This window comes from Thermobia domestica, chromosome 4, assembly GCF_964235325.1.
Source record: "Thermobia domestica chromosome 4, izTheDome1.hap1.1, whole genome shotgun sequence".
Classification (NCBI taxonomy): Eukaryota; Metazoa; Arthropoda; class Insecta; order Zygentoma; family Lepismatidae; genus Thermobia; species Thermobia domestica.
Window position 1 is genome coordinate 8,241,775 of NC_137457.1, and position 24,638 is coordinate 8,266,412.

The window sequence follows — 24,638 nt, forward strand, 5'->3', positions numbered from 1 at the left end:
ACAGGCTGCCTGATGAAATGGAATACAGGAAAAAGCTTTAATTTCTCACGGTTGAGACGCATTCACATCTACAGATACATATTAGTACAAGTCAACCAAGTTTCGAGAAGCAATCCCTTTTTTAAATTAAAATGTAAATGAACAAGCATCGAACTCGTTACAAGTTCAATGATCGAAAAAGTAACTTGTGAAAGATAGGTTTCAATTTTGATGTTCTCTGCACCAATGTAAATATATCCATCACTGTGAAGCTACGTCGATCTGTATAAAAGGCTTGTTTACAGAGGTTTTATTCTGTTGCATTGTAAGATCCCTTATTTACAAAATATCTTACGTGCTGTTATTACCTCTAATTTATTTGACATTTAATACAATTAAAATGTCAGCAGAGAATTTATACTTTCTGGTTATGACTTGTCCCATGAATTACTTTCTGTTTACACTTACAATACAATAGTACAATTACTCAACGTAAGTCCTCCTAGATATTAATAGTCTAAGATAAAATATCATATCAATTTCAGAAATGTTTGCTAATTATAAGTTTTCGCATCTTATGTTATAAGGAAGTGATTATGGCAGCAGCGGTTCTTGGGGTGGTGGTGGTTCTACCGATGAAGAAGGAGGTGGCGGTGGTGGTGGAGGAGGAGGAGGAGGAAGTTGGAGTCAAGGTAAAACTTTTAATTTAGATTTTGAAGCTATCTAATATATATGATGTATGGTTGCAAGTACTAAAGTTATAGGGAAATTATTTATATCTGAGTAGCATGTTGAAACTTTTGAGTCAAATATTGTATCGAATTGGCATTTCTTGAAAGCATAATGTTTATGTATGAATTATGTGTTGTAAATCGTCTTAACGCCCTTCAGTACAAATGAAATTGGATAGGACAGACATTTCATACATGCTATTTCTCGTTCTCCACGTGTTCACTCTGCTAAATTACAAACTTCACCATATATTTCTTTTAATTCCTTAACATTCTTATTAGAAAACAATATTACATTCATAAGAAAACTAGTGATATAGTGTAGAAATAGTATATGCACTCAAATAAAAGGTTCTTTCGTTTTCATTATTGTTTCATTTTTTGAAATAACCAAACAGATGGATTTAGGCCACTACAATATGTTGGAAGGTGAGATAGCTATTAAAAGAGTTTCACACATCACGGTTTATTAGGCTTTACGATTCGGTGATAGTGCCAAGCCAACTATCCTAATATGGCACATTTTCAGTGTAATGGTTTCTTGATCACGTACGTAGTATAGAATTATAATCTAACAAAATTGACAGTATACAATTAAAAATAGATAAGTACTGGAACTACTATTACTAGCGATAATCCCAAAAAACGTCAATGTGAATTTCTCTCATTAAAGATGCGATTTTCATTTTCTGAGATGGAAGGTTTAATCACAGTGATTATAGTAACTATGGGTGATATAGCAAATAAAATATATTAAGATGCTGAGCTAGCTTCTTACTCGGAAAACAAATTTTCTACGTATATCGACAATTTTTGGCATTACTGTCTCATAAACTAATGACTTTATATCAAAACTGAGAATGTATCAAAAACATAAACCACGTATTAATTTGAATTAATTCAGTCAGTTAAAATGATAGAGTCGATAGCATGAATATTTTTCTTATATATGACCTTCACCAGAAGATTATTTACTGTTCCACATATGTTATTATTTCTTATCACTAGCATAGAAGTGTTCCGTTTCTAAGTACTAAAATAGTAGTAAAACATTCTAATTGGACCTTTATGTGATTTGTTCTTTTTATTTTACATGGTTTCCTTAAGTTTCTATCTTAATTCTTTATGATATTATGTTCTAAATAACACTTCTAGATTGTATTTGACTTCCGCAGGTGAATTTACTCTGATTATTCTTAACATACCTATGAAGCACATAATAATATCCAGTGTATGTTCATCCGAAAATATGTTAAAAACTTACATATAATTCACCAATATCACAAATTATTATAGTTTCATTTTCTGAATTGAAATGCACTCTAACACTTTTAGAAAAAAGGCTAAGAACAGAATCATACCTAGATTATGATCTTACTGTTATGCATTTTCCTGTGTCATCGTAACTAAATCCTATTTCAGAAAATGGTCATTTTCCTATATATGGGAATAGAATTGCAGTAGAAACTGCTTGCAGAGAAGTTGTAGAGCGAGTTTATGTGCACGTACTATTGTGCTGCCAAAATGTTTTTGAGCCACTAGGGGTTCAGCTGTTGCTAAGCGAGAGAAAGCTAGTGGAATTCCTTCGGCCGATAGCAGCGCTTGCAATGGAAGACTAGGGATCAAGTCAATGTCGTATATTTACAATTTTCAATTTAAACTTGGTATGATAAGAATGGTTCTAAAATTTCAATCCACACCCACACATCTTTCAACTCAATATGATCAGTTCATTGTTTTAAAAGCTTGGGATAGTTCATGTAGATGTGAACTTCTACACGTCGAGGTATTAAAGTGCTATTAAGCAGTACCTTAGAAAATGAAATGAAATCTTACGTCGCAAGATTACGTAACAAGTTATACTTCCCAAGATTATTGCGGCTAGGCTAAAGGAGACTTTGATGATGAGAAATAAAGAAATGGTGGAATGAAGAAAGTGGAAGGAAACGGAAGAACCCAGAGGAAACCCACGCACACGGAGTTTGTTCACCACAAAGTTCACTTGGTGCAAGCTGGGATTGAACCAAGGACACCAAGCTCCAGAGGTGAACGCTCTAATACTAAGCCACCGCATCCCAGCAGTGCCTTAGATAACTTTAACTCTATAAGGATAGGAAAAGTCACTGGTCAGTTGTAACCACAGAATTTTTTGCTACAAAGCCACAACTACATTTACAAGTCTTTCTGAAAAATATATTAAACATAGCTATTTTATGTAAAGGTTCTGAAATTTTTGTTGTGTATCCAACCGATGTCTCTACAGGATTTACCTTATTGCTTTCATTTCACTGTTGTTCAAGATCATTTATATTCTTCATATAATGATATAAATATGGAAAGCAAGTTCATTTATTTAATATCAAACGTACACGTATTCGTTTTGGAAACTACCATGGATTTTTTTCTCCAAAAATTTTTTTCAATCGTGCCTTTTACAATATTCACATTTGATAGTGTTTATAACACTCCAGGAGTATGAAGAATAATCTATATATTTTTGATTGAACATTACTTTTTAAGCGATGATATAAACAAAGAGTTACTTATTCCGCAATTTGTTAACTATCATTCACTAACTTAAAGCTCTGTTAACTTACATAATAAACTGTGTAACATTTGAAACCTTGACAAATAATTCATACATAATGACACATAGGTATCAGTGTTTCAAAATTTATCAGTGCCTTAAAACGTTAGTTACCATATGGGTCCAACATAAGTTCCCATTGACAACAAAAACATTACTATTGATAGATATCATATTTATTTCATAAAATAGTTACGGATTCCTTGTTTTCACACCTTATAAGGAAGTGATTCTGGCAGCAGTGGTTCTTGGGGTGGTGGCTCTGGCTTTGGTGGAGGTTCTAACGGAGGCGGTGGTGGTGGAGGAGGAGGAGGAGGAGGGAGTTGGAGTCAAGGTAAAGCTAGTCATTTAAAATTTTATACTGTAAACATATATATGATATAAGTTTACAAATATTGAAATCATAAGGAATTGTTATATCTGTTAGGTATGTTGATGCTTTTGAGTCAAATATTATATCTATTGCATTACTTGAAAGCTTAATGTTTGTTTATGAATTACGTTTTTTAAAACGTCTTAACACCCTACAGTACAAAGGAAATTCCGTAGGACGGCCAACTGATACGTGCTATTTGTCGTTCTCCATGTAATAACTGTACTAAATGACACTTTCACGATTTTTAATTCTGTAGTTTCCCTTTGTGGAAACCAATATTATACTGAAGAGAGAACTAGTGATTTAGAGTAGAAATAGTCTGTTCACTGAAATAAAAAAGAATCATCAATTTAGTTACTGCCTCATTTCTCGAAAACTGCTTGAGGATAACGCAATATGATAGAAGTCGAGTTAGCTATTAACCGAGCTTCACATAATACATTATTTATTAATCTTTACGATTCGGAGACAATGCTATACCAATCATTCATCCATTTGTAACTATGTCACTATGCCATGTCTTCACTGTAACGGTCTCTTGACCAGGGACATAACTAGTATTGAATTATAAATTAACTAAATTGAAGGTCTACAATTAAATATAGGTTACTAGTTGAACCACTATTACTAGTGATAATCCCAGAAGACCTAAATGTGTGTTTCTGTCATGTAACATGTGAATTTTTATACTGAGATTAAATATTTAAACACACTGATGTATTAACTTAGAATCATAGAGCAACTAAAACATATTAAGTTGCTGACCAAACTTTGTATTCGAATAACATATTTTCTGCGTATACCGATAATTGTTTGGTTATATCATCAAATAGTGCCTTATCTCTAAACTGAAGAGCTATCAGAAACATAAACAACATACTGATTTGAATCAATTCAGTCGGTTGAAAATGTCTAAAAGTGGATAGCATATTTTTTTTTTAATATGTCATTCATCAGAAGATTATTAAATGTTCCAATTATATTATAATTTCTTATCACTCGAGTAGGATTGTTCCGTCTTTAATGATAGAACGTACAACATCCTTCCGGTAGGACGTAACATCCTAAAATCCTACCATGTTTATCTATAAATTAGAGTACTTTGTGTACTTTAGTAGCACAGAAAGTTCTCCTGGTGGAAAGAGTATAAAAGAGCATTTGCTAAAATAAAACTTTCTATTACTCTCACCCCAGTACAATTATTTTCTTTTCTATTATTAGTACAATTATTTTCTTTCCCATTATTTTTTCTGCTATTCTCCATTTAAGTTATGTAAAATGCAATGTATTCAATGTCATTAATTTTTATCATATAAGATCAGATTCAATTCTAATACGTGGTAGAAAATGTCCTGCTTATTCAAAGACCTCATTAGAAAACAGAAAAACTCATAAACAGTGTACTTTACTGTCGTCGCTAATTAAAGAATGCAGAGTAACAAAGTAGATAGATTTGAAACACTGAGCCAGGGTTCTTCATTCTTTGGGGAATTGTGCGACATCGACCTTGGTGTCAATGACCGCACTCTTCCCTCCCTCTCCAGCCCTTCTCTCCTCACCCCCGGTCTCCAGTAAACCAGCGAAATCCTCAAAAATGAAATGGCAAAGCACCCATATGATCTTCAGCTTCTGCACTTAAATGCACAAAGTGCCATAAAGCACCACGATGAAATTACAGCCATTCTTAGCCCTCTCTCTGTGCATGCTTTGCTGGTTTCTGAATCTTGGCTGAAGCCTACCTTACCCGACTTATTAATAAACATACCCAACTACAGGGCTATAAGATGCGACAGAATAGGGAAGGGTTCCGGGGGCGTTTTGGTATATGTTAGAGAAGACGTTAATGTGAAAATACTAGATCAATCCCCCAGTTTATATTCCGCTTCTGCAGAATACCTCATGCTCGATCTGAATATACAAAATAAACATATTCTATTGATCTCCGTCTATCGTCCACCTAATACAAACTTCGAAAATTTTGAAGAAGCGATCTCCCAAATTATCCCCCAGTACAGTAACATCATAATTATGGGGGACATGAACTATGATCTTTTGACGTCTAAATCCGAGGTGCTGCGATATAAAAGCTATATTAATTATCTAAATCTTTCTTTTTGTACGTTACAGCCTACTAATAGAACTGAGACGAACGAATCGTTAATTGACCACATAATAGTCTCTGATACTTGTAAAGTAACAAATGTAGGCCAAGTATCCGTGCCAGGTATAAGCCGACATGACCTTCTTTATTTAACTTATAACATAAAATGTCCAAAATATGTTCCGCGAGTAGTATATAAAAGGAACCTAAAACAAATAAATGACAACGCGTTATACGAAGACACAAATCTCGTGCCGTGGTACTTAGTTTACTGTGCTCCCACTCTGGATCAAAAGGTAAGACTTTTTAATAGTTTTGTGCAGCAATTATATAATAAGCGTGCCCCTTTGAAAAGGAAAAGAGTGTGTAGACCCCCAATCCTTGGATTAACGATGATATACTCGCGCTCATGGCACTTCGAGACTCTGCCCACAGACGTTACAGGGCGGCTTTAAAACAAAAATCAAACATCTCATTAATGCACGAAGAATTTAGAAAATTACGAAACCGTTGTAATCAAGAAGTTCGTAAGGCGAAAATCGAATTTGCTAGAAGTCTCCTGAGTCATACGACTCAACCACGAGAGCTATGGCATAAATTGAAGTTCCTTGGCATTGGTGTCAAAGCCAAAATCGATAAACTTCCAGAACTTCACATAGACACCATAAATGAACAGCTATGCAATACACCAAATATCACGCCAGATAAGATCAATACTTTGAAGAATATTAAAAAACGAGCGCTGTAAAAAATATATTTAACCTTCACCTCGTCAGTGCTCCGGAAGTTATAAAAGCAATAAACAAAATCAAATCACCCGCTTCAGGAGCTGACGACTTGCCAATCATTCTTATTAAAAAAATATTACCACTCATTGTAGATGTCATTGTGCATATTTTTAATAGTTCCATCACAATCGGAGAATTTCCATCAATTTGGAAACTCTCTCACGTTCGCCCATTGCCTAAAACTAAAAATCCAACAAAAACAGAAGATCTTCGCCCTATTAGTATACTCCCTGCACTCTCCAAAGCATTAGAGCATATAATACATGACCAATTAACTAAGTTCCTCGAAAAAAATAACATCTTAAACCCGTTTCAGTCAGGTTTCAGATCTCAGCACAGCACTTGCACTGCTCTAGTAAATATCACTGATGATATTCGTGCCACTATGGATGAACGCGAAGTTACACTGTTATCCCTACTAGATTTTTCTAAAGCTTTCCAAACTATAGAACATGACATACTGATTGCCAAATTGTCTTCCTTCTACAACTTCTCCCAGTCAACTTTATCTTGGTTTAGCTCCTATTTATCAAATAGAAAACCAAAAGTGGTCACTACTAACATATGTTCCAATACGAAACTTGTTCCATGTGGAGTCCCGCAGGACAGCGTCCTAGAACCTCTTCTGTTTTCCTTATACATCAACGATTTACCTGAGCACATCACCCATTGTAAATATCAGTTATATGCAGATGATATACAATGCTATTTAACTACTAATCCCCTAAATTTAACCACCGCGATTGATCACTTAAACAGTGACATTGAAAGTATCTGCACATGGGCACGTAACAATGGACTGCAAGTAAACCCAACCAAATCAAAATATATCATGCTTGGTTCTCGTAAACTACTCTCCACAATCAATATTACAAGCCTACCGAATGTTCTTGTAAACAACGTAGCCATTCCTGTAAGCGATAGCGTCAATAGCCTAGGACTCCAGATCGATAAATTCCTAAATTGGACAGACCATATTAATAGAGTATGCAAGAAAGCTTACGGCTCCCTCCATTCTCTTCAGCGTTTAAAAAACCTTCTTCCGGAATCCATTAAAGCGTCCCTGGTTCAGTCATTGGTAATCTCTCATTTAGATTATTGTGATGCAGCATATGTTGATTTTACCGAAGATCTGGCAAAACGTTTACAGCGCATTCAGAATGCCTGCGTTCGATTCATATTTAATAAAAAGCGCTTCGACCACATCTCCCATTGTTATCAGCAACTAGGATGGTGCAATCTAAGCACCCGCCGCCGCATTCATTCTCTAACACTTTTATATAAAATAATTAATTGTAAAAAACCTACTTATCTATCCTCTAAATTTAAATTTCTCAGCGATACTCACCCACTAAATACCCGGTCTAAAGGAAATACAACACTCACCGTTCAAACGCACAAATCTAATTTCTTTTCCAAATCTTTCACACTATTTGCCACCAAAGCTTGGAATGACACCCCTGAAAGCATCAGAAACTCTGGTTCAGTGTTGACTTTTAAAGGTCGGCTTAAAGAATATCTTTCTAATGAAGGTCTTTAGTAAGTTAAAAAAAAGAAAGAAAGAAAGAAAAAAGAAAAGAAAGAAAAAAAGTTGTTACACACGAAACTATTCCTGGCGTTACCATGCAGTCGTTCGTTTTTTTCTCTCTCTCTCTTTCTATTTCTTCTTGTTTTCTCTTCTATTCCCTTCTGATACATTATTTGAACATATACATTATACACAATCACTTCAGTAGGTGCATCATTTCATCTATAGTTAGTGAATCATAGGAATGTATTTTATGTTATATATAATCAAGATTGATATCTTTGTTTCTCCTTGTATAGTTTGACATGTCTTTAGCATTGTCTCTTGTTTGTTTTTGTGTTTATTTTATATGTAATAAGTTTCATTTTCATTTTTCATGTAAGTTTCATTTTTATTTTTCATGTTTTATTTTCTGTATTGTTCTGTATGTCGGTAACTCTTTACCATGCCTAACTGTGTATCATTTTTATTCTCGTCATAAAAAAAGGGTTCCGACTGTAAAAGAAAAGTGTAAATGGTTGAGTGGAAGAAAAGGTCATGCCTTAACTCCGCCATTTTAAATAAGAAATAAATAAATAAATAAATAAATGGTCGGTATAACGGGAAAAGGATTATGCAGGTAAAAGGAAACCATACCGTTTCAATCGCCATACTCCTCCTCCTCCTCCTTCTCCTCCTCCTCCTACTACTATTACTACTACTACTACTACTACTACTACTACTACTACTACTACTACTACTACTACTACTAATAATAATAATAATAATAATAATAATAATAATAATAATAATAATAGATCTTACTTTTGTGTGCCCTGCCGCGAAGTACCAAGGCTGGTTCAAATTGACCCAACTACATTTTCTGCCATATCTCTGGACATTTTGTGTTTATCTTATATATGAAATCTACTGAATTGATTTCCAAAAGTAACAAATGGTTGCTAATGGAGCAATACCTAAAATGTTAGTCCACTACGGCTCTTTGAAATTATTGCATTTCCTTATAAAAGATCAACTGGGTCAAATTGACCGTCTTGGTACTCGAAGGGTTAAACTGTCTTTTTCACTCATTGTCTTTCTTACAGCCGTGTGCACAAACGAAGTTTAAACGAACGTTCACTTAAACGCGTTGAACATTAAACTTTCAAGTTTAAACGTGGTTCCCGGAATCTCATTGCACCATTGAAAGTCGAAGTTCAGTAAACCTCGTTTAAGTAAACTTCGGTCAATTTGTAAAATCGACTCTGATTGGTTGTCATCTTTTGTCTCTAACCTTCGTTTAACAAATGAAGAAAGAATACCGCGTGCCGGGGTTCTCGACTCTCAAGATTGTGTGCATCTCGACTGAATATATCATCAAAGAATGGACTAATAAATTATACCTGTAATAAAATAAGCGAGTAATACTTGGTGTTGCAATATTGGTAGTAGATTTTAGATTAGATTGTAGCGTGTAGTTTTACTATACGAATCCATAGTATAAGTAGTAGTAGGAGAGGGTTAGAGGTCCCACAGGGATTTGTTGGGTTCTGTTGTCGGTGCAGTTTTACTATACGGATACACATATTGCTAAATGTATAGAGAAATATGGGCAAGTCTTTAATTTTGCCATTTTACGTCGAGAACAGAACCCATCCAACCCCTGCGGGGCTTTGGACTCGTTCCTACTACTACTTATACTATGGATACGTATAGTAAAACTGCACGTTGTTCCCGACATAAGATGAACAAATTAAAGACGTCTGCAATTTTTTCCATATATTTTACAATCTGTGGATACGTAGCCCCTGTAGTAAAACTGCACCATAGAGATTACACTAAACTTATAACAAAGGACAAATATAACGTGGATCTATATGGACCAGTAGTGATTTCTTGAATTGGCCGGGGGGAACTTCTCCGCGAGAACCATGAAATTCCCTCGTGACCATAATATATCCTATCATCCTCAATGTGAATTCCTAGTACATTTCATGCCCAGTATATTAAAATTCGACACCACTAGAAAATAAAAAAAAAATATAAAAAAACTTCTGGAATCCACTGATGGGGAAAATTAATTCAACAGTAATTTATATTTCATCGTGAAAACGTTATTCTAATGTCTTTTACATCCTTTTCCTTGTTGGCGTTTGGCTACAATTCCTAGTTAGTGTAGGTAAAGTTGAGGAGCGCTACCATTTATTCTTTCCATTTACGATTTAACGACTTCTGCATTTTTAGTTTCTCACCTGTCCACAAGCTACGCACACATTTATAGTATGCTTGCAAACTTATATGTTATAAAGACTTTAAGTACAAAATCCACGCACGAATCTGCCCTATGTCCAAAACAACCTAAGTTTGTATCTATTCCGATTCGAACCAGGGCACAATTTGAGGGATCGCTCGTGATTTTGTCCGCGAAAGCAGGCACATTAGCGATGGTGGTGTGTGCGTAAGGAATGACAAGTGTGGAAAATATCAACCTCGTGGTTTGCGGTGCAATTTCTCAAAAAAAAAAAAAAAAAAAATCGCTACACATGTTAGTAATCTGTGATTTAAAACAGCGTAAAAATATATGGTTCATAATTATGCAATTATAATACAAAACTTGCTTGTAGTGATCACCTACTGCAGATTGGTACGTACTTTTTGTACTAATTTGTTGATTACTCGAGCAGACGGTTCTACCAAATTTTGACGCTTTTTTACATTTTCATGTTAGATTAGAGCTTTTTTAAAAGGAGAACATGTACTAAATGAAAAGCTCCATTACTACTTGGGAATTGACTAGGATGGCTCAGTAACGTATAAATAAAGTGTGGGCGTATAGCATAAAAGCTACTGTGTATAAGACACAAACCAAGTTATGCTAGGTGGCCACTAAAAAGAACGATTGTTATCTAACCGAGTTAGAGTAGGAGCGCAGTAGGGAGGCCCGAGCGGTTGCGTCCATAAGGAGCAGACGCGTCAGCGACTGGGTATACACATAAACGAGGACAGTGGAAGAGCACACTTACACATACAATAATTTCTTTATCACTAATAATTAACATCAATGTGCTGTGATAAATGGTACCGTAATAACTTATATTCACACTTTCATTCCTTCATGAAAAATATTTCACGTCGTCTTTACCTATAAATTTTCTATTTGGTACAACTGTGTGCTGAAGAGAACCCTTAATTTGCTTACACGTATACATACCATCGCAAATTTGTCAGTTCACTACGTGCGCCCCTCGAATATAGCCCAGCAGTTTCAGTTTGGCGTAAACCGTAAGAGGTTCAAAAATGGATTGGGTACAAAACCTCCCGGGCAGAACCTCGCGGTGACAACCTCGCGGACCAAAACCTCGCCTCCGAAAACCTCGCAGCCCAAAATCTCGCCTGACCAAAACCCCGCTTAGCCAAAACGTCGCGGGCCAAAATCTCGCGGGGCCAAAATCTCGCCTGGCCAAAACCTCGCGGGCCAAAACCTCGCACCCCAAAATATCGCCATACCCAAAATATCGCCTGACCGAAATGTAAATGTTTCAACAGATGATAAGGATGATGGTATAAAAGACACTGTTTCAGAAGAAGTATCACAGGAATTTGACCAAGTCCCGCGATACCATATGGAAATTCTATTTCTGTATTAGAGGATTTCAATGTGAAGGTAGGGCGACAGGATATTTTTAAACTGGTTATAGGGAAAGAAATCTGCATAAGGAAAGTAATGACAACTAACGGGGTTAGTTTCGTGAACTTTGGAACATCCAAAAACTTAAAATTTTAACAAAAATCTAATAATATTTATGAAAGTATGAAAGAGTATATGAGTTTTTAAGTCCCTTGATTATGTCCTGTGGGTTAAAGGAGACGTAGATGACCAGGATGAAGGAAATGATCGAATAAAGAAAGTGGGAGGAAACGGGAATAACCCGTGAAAGCCCATTCACACTATGTTTTGTATCATCTTATTATTATTATTATTATTATTATTATTATTATTATTATTATTATTATTATTATTATTATTATTATTATTATTTGTAATGTGGAATTGAATATTAAGAAATTCATTGACTAAATTTTAAAGAAAAGTTTCATTCGCGGCGAGGTTTTGGCCACGTGATGTTTTGTGCGGCGAGGTTTTGGCCTGGCGAGATTTTGTCCCACGAGGTTTTGGGCGGCGAGGTTTTGGCCACGCGAGGTTTTAGGCGGCGAGGTTTTGGCCACGCGAGGTTTTGGACTGGGGAGATTTTGTCCCGCGAGGTTTTGGTCGGTGAGATTTTGGGCGGCGGGGTTTCGGCCGCGAGATTTTGTCCGTATCCCTCAAAAATAGCTTGTAATGAGTAGCTTGTGAAGTTTGGTGCGTGGTTTTGAGACAAGTGGCTTTCACTGTAGTAGCTAAGTTTCTATGTGTCTTATACAATTGTACGCAATTGGTTGATAACACTCTAGGAATAACTGGATAATGAGTTTTATGAGGAATAACTGGATAAGTTTTGCGCTGTTTGCATGTAATTTTGGCAGAAAATACTGTATTTATAGGCAAAATTTGTATGCCCTCCTAACATTAACCTTTACTGAAAAATTGTTTAGAAAATGTATTGTCGAAAATGGTGAGCTGATTTTGTCAACAACAACAAAAAAAAAAAAAAAAAAGAAAACTCACAGTAGTTTATTTTTAGTGGGTTCTCTATTGTAAAGCTACAGCCTCCTACGTTTTTAGCTACATAACCTCCTTATTTCTTTTTGCTAGTTAACAGACTTCACTTGAAAATTACAAAAGAACTGTATTCCTAAAACTTCAGATTATTTATTTCATTTTATTGATATACATTGTATCTAGGAAAAAATAATGAAACCATGAGCAGAAAATTTCTCCGATTACGAGAATTGTAATTTCATTAGTAGAAAAACAGAAAGTCATTATTGAATGTAAACAGACTGACTTGGATCAACGAAGTTTAAACCCCCAAATTCGGCCGTTCAAGCTAAAAACAAGTTCATCCACCATTTGACCGAGACTTATCCTTGAACGTTGTTGGTGCAACAGACTTTTTCACTGAACTTGGCTAAGATCCTCGTCCAACAGCTGAACTTGGTTGCTGCACACGGCCGTTAGAGTTCAGAAAACAAATGCTAATCTCGAAACATTTCTGAATCTCCATTTTTGTTCAGCTTTATGCTCAATCAGAGCTATTTCAGGATTACAACCACTGGCGGATCCAAGGGGTACGGGCGACCCCCCCCCAAAAGGACTGGTTTTATCTTCTAGTATTTATCGTTGGAAAATACAAATATGGTCTTTTCTCGACCGATTCAATCTGTGTGACAAGCCTAGCAGAGTCTAATCAAAATGTGTGGTACTTAATGCAGACACATTTGAAGTGTTAATACTTCTGTCCCTAGTTCCTTGAGGCGATCACCATAAAAGCCCCAAAGGAGCAAGAATATGATTCATTCATTGGACGAACAGCTGTAGGAAGGAGAGTAAGACGGTTCACTCTTTAACCTGAAAAGGTATATTTTAAAATTGTGTCCTAGAGAAAGGATATGGAAATGGAAATCGGGTCCCGAAACTTCAAATACTTTTACTTTGAATAAAAATAAATATAGAATCTTCAGCACTCCTTACCGAAAAGCTCTCTGAATCTGAGACTTTTCGATTGGTTACGTCCAATGTCAAATGCGATGCTTTACAGAACGAGAACTAGAGTTTAAAGTTAGATCTGAACTACTGTAGTGCGGTCGATGCTCACTCACCGGGAATCAAACTATAGAACTTCATGTATCAAAGATATGTTCGCTAGCTACTACATCAACAGAGAGAGCCGTGACTTTTGGGGTTCAACACAGAAACATTAGGAAGGGACCAGGGATTCATTGTGATTTTTAATGCCATTTCATCTGTTCTTGAAAATAACACAAGCCACAAGTTGTTATATAAAAAATGAAGTCCTGAGTGAATAACTGATCGCACAGGCCAAACGGCTCAAGCTAGAAACTTGGAATTCGGAGAGTAGATAAGAGTTTTTGACGTAGGGTATAACTAAGGAAGGATTTCTTAGAATTCGAAGAAAGGAAGGGGTGGTCATCTCTCTAAATCCCATAAAGATGGAGGCTTGAAATTTGTTAGTTGGATTTATCATTTTAAATAATTTGACACGCGTTTCAACGTTTTTTGATACTTTAGTAAAATGGGGAAAAAGAGGTGAAAAGAAAAGGGGGCGAGGAATGCAATTATTATATTAATATCTAAGAAACTTTGAAGGTTAGAAACATGTTGGTGTATGGGCTTCTCACTCAAATAATTCAATACGCATTTCAGCGTTTTGGATATTTTATATAGAAGGAAAGAAAAGGGAAAATGAAATGAAATCTTTAAGTTTTACGTCCCACGATTATGCCGGTTAGGCTAAAGGAGACGGTGATTATGAGAGATGAGTGAAATGGTGGAATGAAGAAAGTGGGAGGAAACGGGAGAACTCCGAGAAAACCCACGAGCACGGTGTTTGTCCACCACAAAGTTCACTTGGCGGAGGCTGGGATCGAACCCGGGACCCCAAGCACCAGAGGTGAACGCTCTACCACTGAGCCACCGCGCATTAGACCAAACGGGGTCCATATTATATCTGAGATGAAAGAAAAACAACAAGTTTTACGTACTTTATTCTCTTTTGGTAATTTCGTTTAAAGGTGAAAATTTTTCAAAATTAAATTTTAATTTGCAATTTTTTTTTCAAATATCTGATATTTTCAAATAATATCGCCAGTCGGTATGTTTTAGAAAATGTAGTTTGTGTGCTGTGATGAACGGAAACTTACTTTGGTTTTACATTTCTGATCTTTCGTTCATTTTGTTGTAGGCGTTGCTAATCTTTCAGTTTTTTTTCTGTTTATACATTATAATGGCTTATATTGTGATTCTATATAATTTTAATTCATATTTTAATTTATGTAAAATTTATACTCATTTCCTGCTAGATCTGACAAAATTTCTGTTGAGTTTGTGTAAGACAAAGTTTAATATTGATATTTTTGTTATTACATTATTTCCAGTATTTTATGAATAAATTGTGCATTTAGCTTCGTAGTAATTGCAATGTATTATGTTTATATAGGATTTATATTCATAAATCATTTTCTTACATGTTACTGCTGTAGTTTAACTTCAAACCGTCGCTCTGGGTTACTGTTAGTAGTACAGTACAAGGTTTAAATATAGTGAGGATTAGTATTATGTATTAGGAAATGTATACATTTCGTTCTCCTGTACTTGATCTGTGCCCTTGAGTGCGCAGGCCAGTTCTTTTAATTCAAAAACCATAACATTCTTGTTTGGGGGGAAAGCCACGAAATTCATATTTGGGCAGTCAATATCACGGGGAATAATCACAGAGTCACTAAACATCCTTGGAGTTCAGTTTGAATATTATAATTTTTTCTTTTCAATTTTCAGTTTGCTTAATTATATCTGATATAAACAGAAATGAAAGCAATCTGTAAAGATTGTTGCCCCATATTTTGAACCATTTGGAACACTGTGTGCCATATGCTATTAAACATCACTTTATAATTAATTATTGTATTATCTTTACTACCAAGAAATGTAAATCATGTCCAAAATTATTGTCGCATATCTATAAATATGTTGTTGTAGGAATATAATTTCATATCGAATTCGCCCGGTATGTAGCAAATTTCATGTCAAACGAGCATTAAATAAGAACAATAAAACGAAAATAAATCTTTCTTGTCCGTTTAGCAACATTTTGTTTTACTCAATCTAATTTTCCTATTTGTAATTCTTTTCCTATGAAATTTACCACAAATATACATTTCCCGATCATACACATAGTATCAGTATCAAACGTACCCTGCAAAATCATTATTAAATTATATTCGTACAGGAAAACAGTTATAAATATGCTACAATCATTTTGAACATGAGTGCACATAGAAATATCATAATGTTTTTTGTTATATGTTGACACTTTGTATTATTCTTTATGCATGTATACTTTTGTTATCTATTTTTTGTACACTCGAGGATAAGAGATGGCGCTGTAAACCTAAGTATTGGGGAGCATTTGCTCTGGATTTTTATTCAATTTTTACTATTTACAATTTATTATTTTTGACAATTTTACTGTTTAATACAATCTTAATACAATGTATTTCAATTTTAATACATTCCTGCGCCGCTTATCCTTCCTTATTACATTAACAGTGTGATAAACAAGTGTATTTGAAACCGGCAAATTCGGCCATTTTGGCACGTGCCACTTTAGTACTTTAGTACATATATTTAATTCAAATAATTTAGTTCAAAACAAATCTAGTGAAGTAGTCCACATGGCTCTAAGGCTGGGACTATAAATCTCCCGTAAGGAAATGAAATTTTGAGTTTTACGTCCCACGGTTATGCCGGTTAGGCTAAAGGAGACGGTGATAATGAGTAATGAATGAAATGGTGGAATGAAGAAAGTGGGAGGAAACGGGAGAACTCCGAGAGAACCCACGCACACGGTGTTTGTCCACCACAAAGTTCACTTGGCGGGAGCAGGGTTTGAACCCGAGACCCCTAGCACCAACAGTGAACGCTCTACCACTGAGCCACCGCGGCCCCCAAATCTCCCGTAAGGGAGAAAGTGGAAGTGAAAATTGTACACTCTTTCGTTAAAATGATGCCATCGTCAATACAGTATTTTCTTTTGTGCAAGTACTATGCAAGACAGTGCATCTGATATATTGCGCTGACTAGTGAATCATGACACCGCCATGTCTCCGAAAAAAGTGCGCATTTAATTTAAATCTACAGAAGGAATATACTTTGATTTTTTTTTAAAAAAAAATACAAATTCGAGTCCCAAAATGGAATCTGGTAATCAGGTTTACCCCCCCCCCTCTCTCTAGTCCCGCATTCATATGCGTCAGATTCTTGCAAAGTAAAATTTTTTTCACCTTGAGGCTATAATCATCTTCCAGGAAGCGGATCGCCCCCCCAAACGATCCTTCAAGATCCGCTAGTGATTACAACTGACGTCAATTCCAATCTCTTAACTGAATCTCAGCAACTGATAACATGTAACTTTCTTTTGCTTTGATTGCATCATTCACTAACTTAAAGCTCTGTGAACTTGCATAAAAACTGTGTAACATTTGAAACCTTGACAAATAATTCATACATAATGACACATAGGTATCAGTGTTTCAAAATTTATCAGTGCCTTAACACGTTAGTTACCATATGGGTCGAACAAAAGTTCTCATTGACAACAAAAGCATTAATATTGATAGATATCATATTTATTTCATAAAATTGTTACTCATTCCTTGTTTTCACATCTTATAAGGAAGTGATTCTGGCAGCAGTGGTTCTTGGGGTGGTGGCTCTGGCTTTGGTGGAGGTTCTAACGGAGGCGGTGGTGGAGGAGGAGGAGGAGGAGGGAGTTGGAGTCAAGGTAAAGCTATTCATTTAAAATTTTATACTGTAAAATATAAATGATATAAGTTTACAAATATTGAAATGATGTGGAAATGTTTATATCTGTTAGATATGTTGATACTTTTGAGTCAAATATTATATCTATTGCATTACTTCAAAGCTTAATGTTTCTGTATGAATTATGTTTTACAAAACGTCTTAACACCCTACAGTACAAAGGAAATTCCGTAGGACGGCCAACTGATACATGCAGTTATTCTCCATGTAATAACTGTACTAAATGACACTTTCACGATTTTTAATTCTGTAGCTTCCCTTTGTGGAAACCAATATTATACTGAAAAGAAATCTAGTGATTTAGAGTAGAAATAGTCTGTTCACTCGAATAAAAAATTTATCCTTTTAGTTACTGTCTCATTTTTCGAAAACTGCTTGAGGATAACGCAATATGATAGAAGTCGAGTTAGCTATTAACTGAGCTTCACGTAATACACAATTTATTAATCTTTACGATTCAGCATGCTATGCCAATCATTCATCCATTTGTAATTATGCCACTATGTCATATCTTCACTGTAATGGTCTCTTGACCAGGCACAAAATTAGTATAGAATTATAAATTAACTAAATTGAAGGTCTACAATTAAATATAGGTTACTAGTTGAACCACTATTACTAGTGATAATCACAGAAGACGTAAATGTGTGTTTCTGTCATGAAACTTGTGATTTTTATTTTCTGAAATTAAATATTTAAACACACTGATGTATTAACTTACAAGGGACATGTTTCGGGTCGAACGGGAGGATCAATATAAAACTTGGTAGACATATACAGTACTAAGTACTGACCACTGTAGGGGGAATCATTCCCGTGTAAAATTCGTTTTCCGCCGACAGCGCCATCTATCCTTCGAAACACTAGCAGTTAGATTCCACGTTGTAGGCGCTGAGTGAAGATCAGTCATGTGCGTTGGTATGTGGTAGTAAGCTGCAATTAGTTGATTGATTGATTGATTGAGTTTTGAGTTTTACGTCCCGTTCAGCAACGAGGCTATATGAGACGTGGACCTACTGATTAACGTGGAATCCGAACCACATGAGCTCCCGCCGGGAATCGAACCCGGGTCTCCCGCGCCAAAGCTGCAATTAGTGTTAGGTGTGGTAGGCCGTGTGCAAAAATGATACGGGCTGTTGGCATTAACCGCCTTCATGTAGTTGAACTGTTAGAAGGCAAACTAACGCACAAATTTAAGGATCAGACGTCAGTTGGAGCGGAAAATACACACATCGACACTCTACAGATATTATGAATTGTTCGTCATATAATTCTTGCTTGTTTCTAAAGATTTTCAATGAAAGTCGGCAACATTTTGAACTCCGACAAGCCAACTTCTTTTGCCGCTTGGAAAGCCCAGCACTGGAAATGCCAGTAATGTACTGATACACCATTCTCTCTGATGACTTCACATTTTTGTGTTAGGAGTTTCATTTCCCAATTCCCTTTGAATGAAGCAAAGTTCGTAGACAGTGCGTATCCATAATCCAATTTTTGCAGTTATTTAACGAAATACGTTTCTTATGTCGTTCCAGAAGCTTCCTATATGAGTTGTATCCTCCTTCATGATAATCTTTGTAGATACTCCGGATTTTATCTTCCATAAACTGAAAAAAAAATCTGTACTTTCAGTTTTCGTGCTGGAGAGACGTCGTATTCGCTTTGACTACTGTCTTGTTCCCGTTCTGAACTGCTATCATCGGTGTCTTCCTGTGCCCTGCCATTTTCTTCATAATATCCGTAGAGTGTCGATTTGTATACCATTTCTAATTCATTGTCGTACTCACTGATACTTAAAGTGCACAAAATGTCTCAAATGACTCAGTTTCCGCTCCAACTGACGTTTGATCCATAATTTTGCGCCTTAGTTTCCTTTTTTAACAGTTCAACTACAGGAAAGGAGTCAGGGACGTACGGAAGGGGGGGACACGGGGGTCCGGACCCCCCCCCGAAATTTCGACTTTTAAAAAATTTAGCCTAATTTTAGGGGCAATTTTAGCAATTTTAATATAAAATAGCTTCATATTTAGTTTGGACCCCCCCCCCCCGAAATAAATTCCTGGGTACGCTACTGAAAGGAGTTAATGCCAAGAACCCGCACCCTTTTTCAACACTGTCTACCACACCTAATACTAATAGGAGCTTACTACCACAAACTGGCCTACCTAACTGATCTTCACTCAGCGCCTACAACGCGGAATCTAACTGCTAGTGTTTCGAAGGATAGGTGGCGCTGTAGGCGGAAAACGAATTTTACACGGGAATGACTCCCCCTACAGTGGTCAGTACTTAGTCCTGTATATGTCTACCAAGTTTTATGTTGATCCTTGCGTTCGAACCGAAACATGTCCCTTGTTAGAATGATAGAGCAACTAAAACATATTAAGCTGCTGACCGAACTTTGTATTCGAATAACATATTTTCTACGTATACCGATAATTGTTTGGTTTTATCATCAAATAGTGCCTCATCTCAAAATTGAAGAGCTATCAGAAGCATAAACAACGTACTGATTTGAATCAATTCAGTTGGTTAAAAAGATGGCTAAAAAGGGATAGCATAAATAGTTTTTTTTAAATCTATCATTCATCAGAAGATAATTAAATGTTCCAATTGTATTATCATTTCTTATCTCTCGAGTAAGATTGTCCCGTCTTTAATTGTAGAACGTACAACGTCCTTTCAACAGGACGTAACGTCCTAAGGCTCGGTTCAGACATGCAGAAAAGTCTGTTGCGGGCCAGCAACAGACTCGCAGCAGACTCGTGCGGGCGTCAAAGATCAACCAGTTCAGACGTGCAGAAAAGTCTGCTGCGGGCCCGCAGCAAACTCGTGCGGACGTCTCAGCCCAACCACTTCACATAGACATAAAAAATAGCTCATTTTATTTTCAGCTGCAGTTGAATGAAGATGGAAATTGAAAGAAGAAAACGTGCTGTTTTTGTATACTTAGCCAGTAAAATCCTAAGGAAGAAACAAAGATGATACTGGGTTCACCCGTACGTAAGCTCACGACTGCTTAAAGGTGCATTTTCTTCCATGTTTATTGATTTGCGCAATGACGAAGAAAAGACCTTTAATTATTTTCGCATGAGTATCATTTCATTTGATGAACTCTTATCGAAAATAAGTGATAAAATTAAAGCTGAAGATACTTTCATGATACTTGCGATACCACCATTTCAAATGTTGGCTGTTACATTAATGAGTTGATTTTGAGTTTAACGTCCCGTTCAGCAGCGAGGCTATATGAGACGTGGACCTACTGATTAATTTGGAATCCGAACCACATGAGCTCCCGACGAGAATCGAACCCGCGCCTCCCACGCCAAAGGCGGGTACGCTAACCGCTTAGCCACGGAGGAGCTCTGGCTGTTACATTAAGGTAAGTTAATTATGTTAACTAATTATCGTTTGTAAGAGCACAGAAAGTTAAACATTCGGAGACCTTTTCATAGACATTTTCAGACGTTATTAGCGGCCACTGGCGTAGTTTAACAACTGCGTGACTAATTTCGATTTTTTGACATAGTTGGTGGCTTTAAATTAAAAATGAGGCATTTATTTGAGACTTTCCGAATATCGCGCTCAAGAGGGGGCGTTTCAATAATAGTAAAATTTCCCTTTATTTATTCATAAATTACCGAATGTGAGGATTCGCTTTAGTTAGAGATGTAAAATTCGGCATGTAAACTCATATTAAAAATAATGGAGCACAGGTTTCAGCGTCTTTGCAAATTTTCTCTTGAAGGGGAGATGGGGGATTTCTTAGTAGTGGGATCCGGTGGCTCAGTGATAGTGTGTTCACCTCTGGTTTGATCCAAGCTTGCGTCAAGTGGGTTTTGTGGTGCGAGAAGCACCGTGTGCGTGAGTGTTCTCGGAGTTCTCCCGTTTCCTCCCACTTTATTCATTCCACCATTTCATTCGTTTATCATCATCGCCATTATTTCCTTTAGCCTACCCGGTATAATCGTGCGACGTAAAACTTGAGGATTTCATTTCATTTCATTTTTAAGGAAAGGAGGCAACGCAGCAAACGGAAGCAGAAACAGATGGGCTGATTGTGTCGTAAGCGACATAGGTAGAGTTCCATGGCAAGATAACTTTGTTTAAGTTGTTCTTTATGTAAGAAAACATTCAGTTGTTATCTCTAGAATAGCAACGACGTGCACAATATTATCAATTGCACGAGAAACAAAAATATTTCTGTTACATCTCGAGCATGCTTTTTATTTTCTAACCACATGAGTATCCTGATGTTCAACAATTTTCGTATTAACTCTATTTTTTTTTTTAATTTAGTACATTAACAAATAGACAACAATTGTTAGCCGAAAAACGATGTTTTTCTTTCTTTTCTGTTCTGCTATTATGTTGATGGTTGTTTCGGACTTCAGCGTCCCTTTTGAGCACAGAAGCTATATAATACGTGACCTCGACCCAAGAGCGCCCATGTTGTGGTTTTCAAGGGGGAGGGCAAATATAAGCGATTTTTCAAATATAGCTTCATTTTTTGGTGTAACTAATGTAACATTTCTGTTGGGTTTTCGATATTCCCAAGTACAATTTCCGCTTGGGGGGGCGAACACCCCACCTTGCCCCTCCTGATAAGCACCCTTGCCTCGACCTAAAGTATAATGCAACGTACGTTATAAACAGTCGGTTCATTCCGGAGTGAGTGACAAGAAATCTCATCAAAGAAACTGCATTAACAATAAAGGCTTTTTATCCAAGCGTATTTGTTGTCTATTGTTTTCACAAAAAAAGTATTCATAGCCTCTCTGCTGGAAAGGGATGCTAAACGAAAATCAAATGTAAACACTACATGAATATTAGATTTTTACATTGAAAAGTAATAATAATACATACCAATGCTGTTTTTTCTTCTTCTGTTTTTTCATTAAATTTCTCACATAAGATTTCACACACCTTATTCCATGTATCCCGTTTTTTATTTCTATCTCTGTACATTTCGCACTTTAAATTCCATATTTCGTGATATTTTTGTATTTCGTTAATGAATAGTTCTTCATTCAGTTCTTCGCTTTCCATTTCTGCGGGAAAGTTTGCATATGTGGCTTGCCTCATTGCAGCAATGGTTTTCCGACCCGCGACACCTGTGCGGACCCGCTGCGAGCCAGCAGTTCCCGCAAGTCAATTTTTGTCCGCTCCGGGTCCGCAGCAGAGTCGTGCGGGAAAGTCTGCACGTGTGGCATGAATGATAAGAACCAATGTATTTCCGGCTCGCGTGGGTCCGCAACAGAGTTTTCTGTTCGGGCCCGCAACAGACTTTTCTGCACGTCTGAACCGAGACTAAAAGTCCTACCATGTTTATCTATAAATTAGAGTACTTTGTGTACTTCAGTAGCACAGAAAGTTCTCCTGGTGGAAAGAGCATGAACTCTAGTGTTAGCGCAGAAAAAATATGTCAGTACGACTGGCACGACGGTGGCTCTGTACAAAAGTCCTTCCAAAAGAGCATTCCGTAGGGACGTAGCTTTGTACATACTATCATTAAGTCCCAAAATAGTAGTACATGGTTCCTACACGTTTTATTTTTAATTGTTTATATTACCATGTATCAGTAACACTTGGGGAGTTTGTTAAAGCTCTTTAGGTGAGGTTACTCTGAATATTCCTCAAATACCATGTGATAATATCTAGTATATATCCATCCGAAAATATATATTATTCAGGTATATATAACTCCACCAATATTACAAAAATATCGTCTGATTTTTGTGGTGAAACACGCACTCTAACATTTTTTTTAAAAAAGCTTAAAAACAGAATCATTGCAAGATCATAATCGTACTCTTATGTATTGCACTATTCCATCTTGAATAACTCTTATTTCGTAATATTATTTCTTATTTCTTAATAAGTCTTATTTCATGTTCATATACACAAAAATGGTGTTGCAGTAGAAACAGCTTCCAGAGACCTTGCAGAGTGAGCTTGTTTGCAAGTAATAGTTTTCATATAATTGACCATTTAAAATGTGTGTGCTAATAACGGTAGTAAAAGTATAATCCCTATCTACATATCTTTCAACCGAACTTGTTCAGATCATTTTCTCAAAAGGTTGAAGTACTTCATAAAGATGAGTCGTTCAAAACGTCAAGGTACTAAAGTACTCTTAAGAATTGCCCTATGTTTGCTCAATAGTAATCAATTTTTTTTTCAAACTAGCTATTACATTCACAAGTCTTTCTATAAATATATATATAAATACACCTATTTCATGTAAAAGTGTTAAAATCATTGGTGTGCATCCAACCGATCTTCGTTTAGGACTTTCCTGATTGCTCACATTGGGCGATGTCGAAGATAATTAATATTCTTCACGAAATCATATAAAGTTCATTTGCTTAATTTTGAAGCCACAAAATGGTAAATATATACGTTTTAGAAACTATAGTGCATTTGTTTCTACAAATATTTATTCAATATTTACATATATCAATGTTTCTAATATTTATTCATTAACATTAAGAAAACTCTAATATTGATTGATCAATATTTTTCAAAAGATCATTTAGTTCAAGACTTATTTGCTCGGCTACAATTTATGAAATACGAAATATGTCTTTTCCATAATGGTTTGAATCGTTGAAACAACGGGCAGCGGTGGCTCAGTGGTAGAGCGTTCACCTCTGGTGTATGGAGTCCCGGATTCAAACTCTGCTCCTGCCAAGTGAACTTTGGTGGACAAACACCGTGTGCATGGGTTTTTTCGGAGTTCTCCGGTTTCCTCGCACTTCCTTCATTCCACCATTTCATTCATTTCTCATAATCAACGTCTCCTTTAGCCTAACCGGCATAATTGTGGGACGTAGAACCCAAAGATTTCATTTCATTTCATTTCGTTGAAACAAATATTCACAACTGAGAATGAACAAATCCATCTTCTACCAAATTTGGTGAAATAACATGCTATCGCTTTGGTGAAGGAGGTTACACAAGCTTATTTTACGCCTTTTTGCTTATATCGATTTTCAATTAAAAGTCTTCCCAATCATCCCCTTCACCCGGAAGCATATACATGCTTTGCCGACCTCCGCTTA

General features: G+C 36.2%; 1 protein-coding gene across 1 annotated transcript in view; it reads left to right on the plus strand.

Annotated features, from left to right (window-relative positions):
• Nucleotides 1–24,638, plus strand: part of LOC145683623 (uncharacterized) — a gene marked incomplete at its 3' end in the record, with an annotated part of 551,164 nt that overhangs the window by 176,533 nt on the left and 349,993 nt on the right. Inside the window, 2 exon segments of the mRNA XM_081754960.1 lie at nucleotides 3,521–3,631; nucleotides 17,423–17,530. Coding sequence (XP_081611086.1) covers nucleotides 3,521–3,631; nucleotides 17,423–17,530 — 219 coding nt within the window.